This window comes from Bombina bombina, chromosome 8 (assembly GCF_027579735.1).
Source record: "Bombina bombina isolate aBomBom1 chromosome 8, aBomBom1.pri, whole genome shotgun sequence".
NCBI classification, from domain to species: Eukaryota; Metazoa; Chordata; class Amphibia; order Anura; family Bombinatoridae; genus Bombina; species Bombina bombina.
The window spans coordinates 28923769-28934526 of NC_069506.1; the positions used below are offsets into that span (position 1 = coordinate 28923769).

General features: G+C 41.1%; 1 protein-coding gene across 2 annotated transcripts in view; it reads left to right on the plus strand.

Moving 5' to 3' along the window:
* SPEN (spen family transcriptional repressor) overlaps positions 1–10758 on the plus strand; it is a 109773-nt gene that overhangs the window by 71336 nt on the left and 27679 nt on the right. Inside the window, exons 7-10 of one of the 2 annotated variants that reach the window (XM_053690247.1) lie at positions 333–458; positions 2392–2505; positions 3141–3254; positions 4697–4797. In XM_053690247.1, the coding sequence (XP_053546222.1) occupies positions 333–458; positions 2392–2505; positions 3141–3254; positions 4697–4797 (455 nt within the window). The remainder of the gene's footprint in view (positions 1–332; positions 459–2391; positions 2506–3140; positions 3255–4696; positions 4798–10758) is intronic. The other variant, XM_053690248.1, reaches the window with a different exon arrangement.

Genomic DNA, 10758 nt, shown 5'->3' on the forward strand with positions numbered 1-10758 from the left:
GATTTGTCATCGATATGCAAAATACAGAAGGAGAAGTGGGCAGAGGGTCGGAGGTCTGTTTACCCTAACAAAAAGTTAAGGTTGTGTGTTTTTTCTTCTTCAATATGTGTAAAGTTTAATGATTTAAAGTGCCCCTGCTTTTAAGAGTATTTTCAGATACTGGGCTTTAATTCTATAAATTTTACAATTACTTTAACGTGCATGTGTAAAACAATAATCTAATATGATTAATTACATATATGTAGTAATATTTCCCATATACGTCTGTTTACAGTTTGCTTTGTATTATGCTGCTTTTGTACAATTGATGATTCATCTCCCTTCCCATGCAGGATATTGATGTTAAGAAAGTGAATGGCGTTCCTCAATATGCATTCTTACAGTACTGTGATATTGCAAGTGTCTGTAAAGCCATTAAAAAGATGGATGGAGAGTACCTTGGAAATAACCGGCTGAAGGTATTTTATTCAACAACTTTTGTACTAACCATAATAAAATTGCTTTCCATAATTTCTGCATCAATAATTTATTTTATTACTATTTGCACTTCTTTGTGTATCTTATGTTCATTACTTCATTGTAAATAAATTGTGAATAGGATCATAGAATACAATTCTTCACACTGTTTTTATTTGCAAAAGTTAAAGGGACAGTATAGGCAAAATTAAACTTTCATGATTCAGATAGGGCACTAAACCTCGGTAGGCTCATATGCTAATATTTAAGCCCTTGAAGGATTTCTCCTATATCAAAGCATTTGACAGTTTTTCATAGCTAAAGGGCGTTAGTTCATGTGTGCCATATAGATAACATTGTGCTCAAGCCTGTGGAGTTACTTATGAGAGGGCACTGATTGGTTAAAATTCAAGTCTGTCAAAAGGACTGAAATAAGGGGGCAGTCTGCAGAGGATTAGATACAAGGTAATCACAAAGGTAAAAAGTGTATTAATATAACCGTGCTGGTTATGTAAAATTGAGTTAAGGGTAATAAAGGGATTATCTAGATTTGTAAACAATAACAATTCTGGAGTAGACTGTCCCTTTAAGTAGCCTAGAGATTGGGTCCCCCAATATGGTGACTATGTGCACCACCAAATTTGTTGGTATCCATTGTAGTCTTGGGAGCATAATTTCATTTCTTGTTGTCCCCATTGAGACATTTAAAAAACTTAATAAGGTATTTAATAAATATATTATAAAACTTAAAATTGCTTTATTCCCTAGTTAATCAACACATTGCAATTGAGATGGTGCTTTAGTGTAATTGCCTAATAGAAGTTTAATTTAGTTTCAAAATGACCTACAGAAAATCTCACCACAGAAAGTGAAAATTCAAATCTGTGTTTGTGGCAGAAGAAAAATTAAATGGCATCACTCTGCCTTTTATAAATTTAATTTCTTGCAACTATAATAGTCAAATTATACGGGATCCTTACATTGTATGTGGACTGCAAGCAGAATATCTTAAAGGGCCAGTAAACCTAGTAAATAATATATAATTCTGCACATAGTACATATATAACGTTAGCTTAGCGCCAGGTTTCTAAAGCAAATTGTTAGATATTTAGCAAAGAAAACAGAACGCCGCTCCTGGCTCTACTGAGCGGGTCTGTTTTCTTCTCCTAAGCGCATCTGGGCACGATGTGTAATCACAACCGGCCCGATTGCGCTATTAAAATCAATGTAGCTCGCTCCCACTACCAGACCAGAGCGGGAGTGAGCTACATTGATTTTAATAGCGCGATCAGGCGCGCTGACTAGACAGCGTGCCCGTGATGCGCTTAGCAGAAGAAAACAGACCCGCTCAGTAGAGCCAGGAGCGGCGTTCTGTTTTCTTTGCTAAATATCTATCTTAAAGGGACACTGAACCCAAATTTTTCCTTTTGTGATTCAGATAGCGCATGCAATTTTAAGCAACTTTCTAATTTACTCCTATTAGCAATTTTTCTTCTCTTACTATCTTTATTTGAAAAAGAAGGCATCTAAGTTTTTTTGTTTGATTCAGTACTCTGGACAACACTTTTTTATTGGATGAATTTATACACCAATCAGCAAGGACAACCCAGGTTGTTCACCAAAAATGGGCCGGCATCTAAACTTACATTCTTGCATTTCAAATAAAGATACCAAGAGAATGAAGAAAATTTGATAATAGGAGTAAATTAGAAAGTTGCTTAAAATGTCATGCTCTATCTGAATCACAAAAGAAAAAATGTGGGTACAGTGTCCCTTTTAACAATTTGCTTTAGAAACCTGGCGCTAAGCTAATGTTATATAATTCGGCACTATGTGCAAAATTATATAACATTATTTGCTAGGTTTACTGGCCCTTTAAGCCTTGAGCTTATTGCCTTTTTAAGCTTTAATTGCCACACACTCTTTTCGTTACAGCTGGGGTTTGGAAAGAGCATGCCTACAAACTGTGTTTGGATTGATGGTCTTTCTTCCAATGTCACAGAGCAGTATTTAACTCGACACTTTTGCCGTTATGGACCAGTGGTAAAGGTAGGTGGGAGGGGTTTGTTTCATAGTCGAGGCTACATCATCTTAAACACTTTCCTGTGCTTTCCTTCTTTATTAGTGGCACATACAGTAAGATACAGTACAGCTGCTGCTATGGAATATTTGAGCGCTACTCTTTTGTTTGACTATGACGTCTGTTAGTATATATAAGGTAGTAATACATACATTTATGATCTTACATATTCTTTGCACTGTTTTTTTTTTAATACATATCATACAATATTTACAACATCCATAGAACATTATCACAACAATTCTACTCCATATAGTGGCTTTTACATTCAACACTACAATTGTCTTATAAGTTTTTAGTTTCATTTTTGCTCCTGAGCAACCACCCAGCTGTCTTACCAGTAACAATAATAAAAAGTTCTGTGAATTTTCACATGAAATAGCATCTTAGTCTTTTTTTCCATTTGCAAGAGCCGGTAAAGTTCAATTACCTGTTAATTGTCCACCGTTGTGCCTCCAGTTTTGTTAGGGGAATATCTTTGCTGCGGGGAATACAGGAAGTTAGTTGATTGACAGCCATCACTGAAACCAGAGAAGATGATCATTGATCTTTTTATGAAGTCCTTAGTGGACGAGGCTCTTACATGTACTTTTTTTTTTGACAGGTGGTGTTTGATCGCTTTAAAGGCATGGCCCTGGTTCTCTACAATGAGATTGAATATGCCCAAGCAGCTGTAAAAGAGACAAAGGGGAGGAAGATTGGTGGGAATGATGTTAAGGTGTGCAAAGTCCACCTTATTAATTGTGTTAAATGTCATTCTCAAATGCAGGCTTATAAAAAATATTACACCTGGGGAATAGTAAAACCTGACAAGTAGCAATTATTTTGGGAACCCCTTAAGTTTTAGTAATAGGCTTGCTCAGTGCCATCTTTATGTCTCTTGGTGGTGTGAAGTTTCTTTTCGTTTCTGTTGTTACTGGTAAGCAGTTAAACCACACACCAAGGTAACTCCGGTCTTGGCAATTTGCCGGTTCTGCTCCTGTGTCTCTTGCTGCAGAAAAAACAAATTCTTGTTAAATTCACTTAGCATTGAAGCCTATTACACTTAGAAATAAAATGTTACTGTTTCTAGTACAGATCTATTACAGTGAGAAATAACTATAATATTGTAAGCATGTATAGCCACCACAAGTTGACAATAATCTTAGACATTCTAGCTTTGAGCTTGTATGCCTTTCCAGCATGCTTTCTAACTTCCTGCAGATTCATTCTTTTTAATATTTATATATATATATATATATATATATATATATATATATATATATATATATATATATATATATATATATATTCTATATCACAATAAGAAGAGTATTGCAGTATGCAGCAATACCTTTTTGGCTGGACTAACATTTTATAGTAAAAGTCGAGCTTTTGAGACTTTCCTGTCTTCATCGGGTCTGAAGATATATATATGTGTGTATGTATCTGCTTCTCTACATGGGCATTTTAAGTGGTTGGTTTGTTTTTAAATAAAAACAATTGACTTTTAAAAGTGATGGATAAGTCAATTTTAATGTTGTTTTTTTTTTGGTTTCACTTAAGTTTTCCTTATTAAACATTTTAATATTCTAAAAACTAATTTGCTTAGTTTGGGTAAAAAGACATCAAAGTATTTTGAAACATAACTTCATTGCAAAACATCTGCATACAAATTAATTTTTTGAAGCATTTAAATCTGTCAATTTATCAGCAAAATGTACATTGTTTTGCTGTCCAGGGACACACCCCTTGAACATTCTCTTAAGTGCTATCATCTCCTTTGCTGTGACCAGTATGGGACAGATGTAAATATAGGCTTCTGGACACATCAAACAATCACTGTGCATCAAGTAGAAGAAAGTTTTTTTTTTTATTCCACTGAATTCACTCTAGCCTCTCAGTAGGAAAAAACTACATTCTATTAATTATTAGAAAATATGTTGCACAGTTTTTGTACTGCATAATTTAAACCATTATGGGGTATGACTTCTTCAATTTAAGATCCACTTTAGTGAATTTATATTTTCATGTGGTGAAACCTTTTTTTATTTCATACCTGACACTTGGGAAGCTTGAGAAAAAAAATATTTTGTAATGAAACTTCAGTGAATTTTATATAAATAATTAATAATGAAATATTGTAGGCTTTAAATAATTTTGCTGCTATTGTCTTTCAAGGTGGATTTTGCAAACCAAGAAAGCCAGTTGGCTTTTTATGGTTCCATGGAAACATCTGGACAAGATATCCGTGACTTCTATGACATAATAGCTGAGAGAAGGTATGTTTTATATCTTTCAACAAATATATATCTATATCTCAGTGGGGTTTTTAACTTGCGCTGTGCAGAGTGCAAATGTTAAATCTGCTTATAAAGTTCCTCCCGGTGTATTTCAATGGCTGCTATATCTGATAATTCCACTATCACCAGTGGAAAAGAAGTGAAAGTTTGTAGTGGGGGGGATCCAGATGTCAGCACTCAGAGAAGGGAGAGAATAAAACACAAAAAACAACTTATGGTGCAGTATGTAAGCACTTTAAACATGTGAGGTATGTTGATTACACAGAGGGGATTTGAATCCCTATCTGTGGTAAAGATGTATTTCTCTCATCAACCTTTTTGGAGTATGGTATTTCTCTCGTCAACCTCTTAGTGTATGGTATATGTTTCTTCTCATCTATGGAGTATGGTGAAATCCCTTGTGTTATAGTGGGGATCCTTCTAAAAGATGCAATTTTTATTCTCTTTGAAGTTAAAAACAAAGCTGCTTTATTGAAGCCTTTAAAAACACATTTTGCATATTTGTGAACAAAGATTCAACACAAAAGTTCCCAAGTGCTTGTTACCTCCGTTTGCTATCCCTCTGACAAAGTGAATTAGATTCACGAAACGTGTAAGGGCACGCCCGTTTCTGATGTAATTTCCGGTCCGGCGCTACTGACAAAAAAAACTTGGAACGGTTTCACCGTAATCAGCTCTGTTTCATACAGACCTGCACTAAAGGAATTCTTCCTCTGTTTATCGCTTTGGGCATTTCAAGGACTCCCCAAAGGAATAAGATATAATAGCAAACAGAGATAACAAGCACTTGGGAACTTTTGTGTTGAATCTTTGTTCACAAATATGCAGAATGTGTTTTTAAAGGCTTCAATAAAGCAGCTTTTGGTATATATATATATATTTACTTGAGGCCACACCATAAACGCAAAAATGTGTTTAGGACATAGGTGGATAAGACTTTTTACTCTTGGTGTTTTTATACACCTTTTCCATCTAAAGGGGAGGAGAGTCCACGGCTTCATTCATTACTGCTGGGAATTAAGAACCTGGCCACAATGAGGAGGCAAAGACATCCCAGTCAAAAGGCTTAAATACCTCCCCCACTTTCCTCATCCCCCCAGTCATTCTTTGCCTTTCGTCACAGGAGGAGGGCAGAGAAGTGCCGAAGATCGGAGTAGTCTCTTATGGAGGGTAGTACTCTTCGCATTGGGATTGGAGTTTTAAGTAGTCCTGTCAGCCTTTCAGTGAGAGCCTGGGCGAAAGTTAGAGTCCGGAGGTGCAGGGAGAGTCTTTCTGCAAAAACCATCCCGACTCATATTAACAGATCCACAAGCAATCAGCGTAGACGAGTTTCGCTGCCTGCTTTTTACACTCAAGTCCATGTCAGGAGCGAGGCTACTAACTTGTCACACCTGAAGGGCCGTGTTCCTGTTGCACAGCGTAGATTCTGGTAAGATTGTTTCATTTTTTATTACATAATGATAACATGGAAGACAGGGTTACAGTGTGACGCCTTTTTATCTTTATAGAATTAAGGGTTAATATTCCTAGTAAGGGGATTATTGAACAGGGGGGGTGGGGTGGTTATACATGATATTGTTTGTGTCGTTGCTGCATTATGTGCGAGATGAGGCTCTGGCAATGTGTGGAAGTTTCAGGTGAATTATGGGAGTATGGTGCAACCGTTTTTTGGCGCGTTTTCTCCTTAGGCAGGCGGCGGTCCTGCCAGTCATTCCATGTGACCGGGTGTGGCTATCTTCCTCTGTTGATCAGCGGCGCAGGAGATAAAACGGTTTCTGTAGTCCGCGTCATAGGAGGTGGTGAGTGCCCCGGCCATTGGCGGTTATAAAGGTGCATGTTTATGAAGTTAATCTAGTCGATAATAAAAGCACAAGCTATGGAGGACGCTGACGTGTTAAAGGGTTCTCCGTCTTTAACAAGATCTCATTCCTGTGTTGATTGTGAGGAGGTTCTGGTAGAACAGCCTGCTCAACTATGTTCCACATGCCTTAATAAAGTTACAACATCTAAAAGTAAACGGATGTCTAGTACTACTGAGCCGTCCACCTCTGAGGGTTCCCTGTCCCATGAGGTGCGTTCCCTGCATTCATCTCCAATTGCACATGCAGTGCCCCAGGGTCCAACCATTACTCCTATGGGAGAGATTTGTTGGCTGTCAGATTTTGCGGATCAACTGCAAACGGCAGTATCGAAAATGATCCATGCCTTACCACGTTCTGCTAAGCGCAAGCGTAGGGCATATCAGGTCCGCCCGACCCAAGGTTTGTCTACGCCTCTGGAAATTTCTGAGCCGTTATACAATGACAAGGCCCACTCCGACTCTTCGGAAGAGGCCCCTTCTGGGTCGGAGTCCGTGTCATCTAAACCTCTGGCTGCAGAGGTGCCTGACATTAGGTTTAGGATGGATGATTTGCGTTTTTTGCTCAAACAAGTGCTTGCTACTCTGGAGGTTCCGGAACCGACACTTCCAGAAGAACCTGCGATTCCTAAGCTTGATAAGGTGTATGAGGAGACAGGGTGGTGCCTCAGGCCTTCCCGGTTCCTGTTAAGATGGAAAATATTATTAAGAATGAATGGGAGCAATTAGGTTCTTTTCCCCTTCATCCTTTAAGAAGCTGTTCCCCGTTCCGGACTCTCAGCTGGAGCTGTGGGGTACTGTCCCTAAGGTGGATGGTGCTGTCTTCACGCTCGCAAAGGGAACAACTATTCCCCTTGAGGGTAGTTCGTCGTTTAAAGAACCCATGGATAAAAAGTTGGAAAACATGTTAAGGAAGATGTTTCAACACACAGTGTTTGTTTTTCAGCCGGCAGCGGCTGTAGCCATGGTCACTGGTGCTGCGACATATTGGTGTGAATCTGTGTGAAATGGTCTAGGGGGAGGCTTCCATTGACGAGATCCAGGAAAAGATTAAGGCGCTGAAGATTGCCAATTCTTTCATATGTGATGCCAATATGCAAATTATTCGCCTGAACGCTAAGGTGTCAGGTTTTTCGGTTTTAGCTTGCAGGGCTCTGTGGCTAAAGTCTTGGTCTGTGGACATGACCTCTAAGTCGAAGCTGTTGTCCCTGCCTTTTCAAGGAAAGATTCTGTTTGGTCCAGGATTGGATTAGATCATATCCGTGGTTATGGGAGGCAAGGGAGCTTTCCTACAGCAGGATAAGAAGGCTAAGCTTAAAGGATCTACTTTTCGCCCCTTTTGTGCGGACCAGTCCAAGGGAATTTTGGAAACCAGCTCATTCTTGAAACAAGTCTAAGCAGAGCAAAAAGCCTGCTGAGACAAAATTGGCATGAAGGGGCAGACCAAGTAGGGGGCAGATTATCTCTTTTCTCAGAAGTCTGGTTGCAGGATGTTCAGGATCCTTGGATTCTCTACGTTGTCGTCCAGGGTTACAGGATAGGGTTTCAGATCCTATCCGCCCAGGGGCAGATTCCTCCTATCAAACCTCTCTTCGAGACCGGGAAAGATAGAAGCCTTTCTAGAATGTGTGGGAGATCTCTCCTCTCTAGGTGTTATCGTACCAGTACCCCAAGAAGAAAGGGGTCTAGGGTACTATTCAAATTTTTGTGGTTCCAAAGAAGGAGGGCACGTTCCGCCCGATTCTGGACCTAAAGTGTTTAAACAAGTTTCTGAGTGTTCCCATTGTTCAAAATGGAAACAATCTGATCTATTCTGCCCCTAGTTAAAGAGGGACAGTTCGTGACAACCATAGACCTGAAGAACGCTTACCTTCATGTGCCAATCCACAGGAACCACTTCAAGTTCCTGAGATTTGCGTTTCTGGACCAACACTTCCAGTTTGTGGCCCTTCCCTTTGGTCTGGCGATGGCCCCGAGAGTCTTCACGAAGGTTCTAGGGGCGCTACTTGCGGTGGCCAGACCCACAGGCATTGCTGTGGCGCCCTATCTGGACAACATACTAGTCCAGGCGCAGTCGCTCAGTCTAGCAGAGGATCATTTGAGGGCCCTTCTTCTTTTACTCCAATCTCACGGTTGGAAGATCAACTCAGGGAAGAGTTCCCTGGTTCCCAGCAACAGGGTGAAGTTCCTGGGCGCGATAATAGACTCTATGTTCATAAAAATATTTCTCACAGACCATCGACGCAGGAAGATTGCGTCCTCTTGTCTTGCCCTTCAGCCCTCCTCAAGCCCATCGGTGGCTCAGTGTATGGAGGTGATCGGACTGGTTTCCAGCATTGACGTCATTCCATTCGCAAGGTTCCATCTCAGACCTCTTTAATTGTACATGTTGATACAGTGGAACGGCGATCATTCAGATTTATCACAGCAGATATCTATGGATGCTCAGACTCGGATCTCCCTCTCTTGGTGGATCCGTCCGGAGCAACTGTCCATGGGGACATACTTCTTAAGACCGTCCTGGGAGATTGTGACCACGGTCGCGAGTCTGGCAGGATGGGGAGCTGTTTGGGGTGCCAGGATGGCACAAGGAAAGTGGTCCTGGGCGGAGTGTCTCCTTCTGATAAATTTTCTGGAACTCAGAGCAATCTACAAATCTCTGGAGGCATGGCCTCTTTTGGGGTCATTCAGCTTCATCAGATTCCAGACCGACATTACCTTGGTGGCTTACATCAACCATCAGGGGGTATGAGGAGCTCCCTAGCTATGAGGGAGGTGTCTCAGGACAATCCTTCCATCCGGGGGAATGGTCCCTTCACCCCAAAGTGTTTGCAGAGATTTGTCTCAGGTGGGGAGCAACGGAGATGGCTCTCATGGCGTCCAGACTCAATTGCAAGCTACCCTGATATGGGTCAAGGTGCAGGGAATCCCCAGGCAGAGCTAATAGATGCCTTGGCGGTGCCTTGGGGGTTCAGCCTAGATTACATTTTTTCCACCGTTTCCACTTCTACCTTGTGTTGTGGCACAAATCAAACAGGAGCGGGCTTTCGGCCATTCTGATTGCTCCGTGGAGGACGTGGTTTGCGGATCTGGTGGGGATATCATTCTCTGCCGTGGAGGTTACACTGTTGCAGGGATCTGCTGGAACAGGCCCCTTTCAACATCAAAATCTCGATTCTCTGAGGCTGACTGCGTGGAGATTGAACGCCTAGTCTTGGCCAAGAGAGGATTTTTGGAAAGTGTTATTGATACTCTAATTCAGGCAAGGAAGCCAGTCACTCGTTGCATCTACCATAAGGTGTGGAGGACTTGTCCTGGTGTGAGAAGCATGGATATCCTTGGCATAAGATGAAGGTATCCAGGATTCTGTCCTTTCTCCAGGACGGTTTGGAGAAGGGTCTTGCCGCTAGTTCCTTAAAGGAACAGATTTCGGCATTGTCAGTCTTGTTGCACATGACTCGCTGAGCTCCCTGACATCCAATACTTTATTCAGGCCCTGTCTAGAATCGGGCCTGTCTTTAGACAGTCTGCTCCCCCGTGGAGCTTAAACTTGGTCCTTAAGGTTTTGCAGAGGGTTCTGTTTGAGTCTATGCATTCCATTGACATTAAGATTCTGTCCTGGAAGGTTCTGTTCCTGTTGGCCATTGCATCGACACGCAGAGTATCTTAAATGGCTGCCTTGCAATGTGAGCCGCCTTGTCTGGGTTTTCATGCGGATAAGGTTGTGCTTCGCACTGGTTTGGGGTTTCTTCCCAAGGTGGTGTCTAACCGTAACATCAATCAGGAAATAGTGGTTCCGTCCTTGTGTCCTAACCCTTCTTCTAAGGAGAGGTTACTTCATAATCTGGATGTGGTTCATGCTCTGAAGTTCTATCTTCAGGCTACGAAGGATTTCAGACAGTCTACATCTCTTTTTGTGGTGTATTCAGGGAAGCGCAAGGGGCAGAAAGCCTCTTCTACTTCTTTGTTCTTTTGGTTGAGGAGCTTGATTTGCTTGGCCTATGAGACAGCGGGACATAAGCCTCCTTAGAAGATCACGGCTCATTCAACTAGAGCTGTAGCTTCGTCTTGGGCCTTCAAGA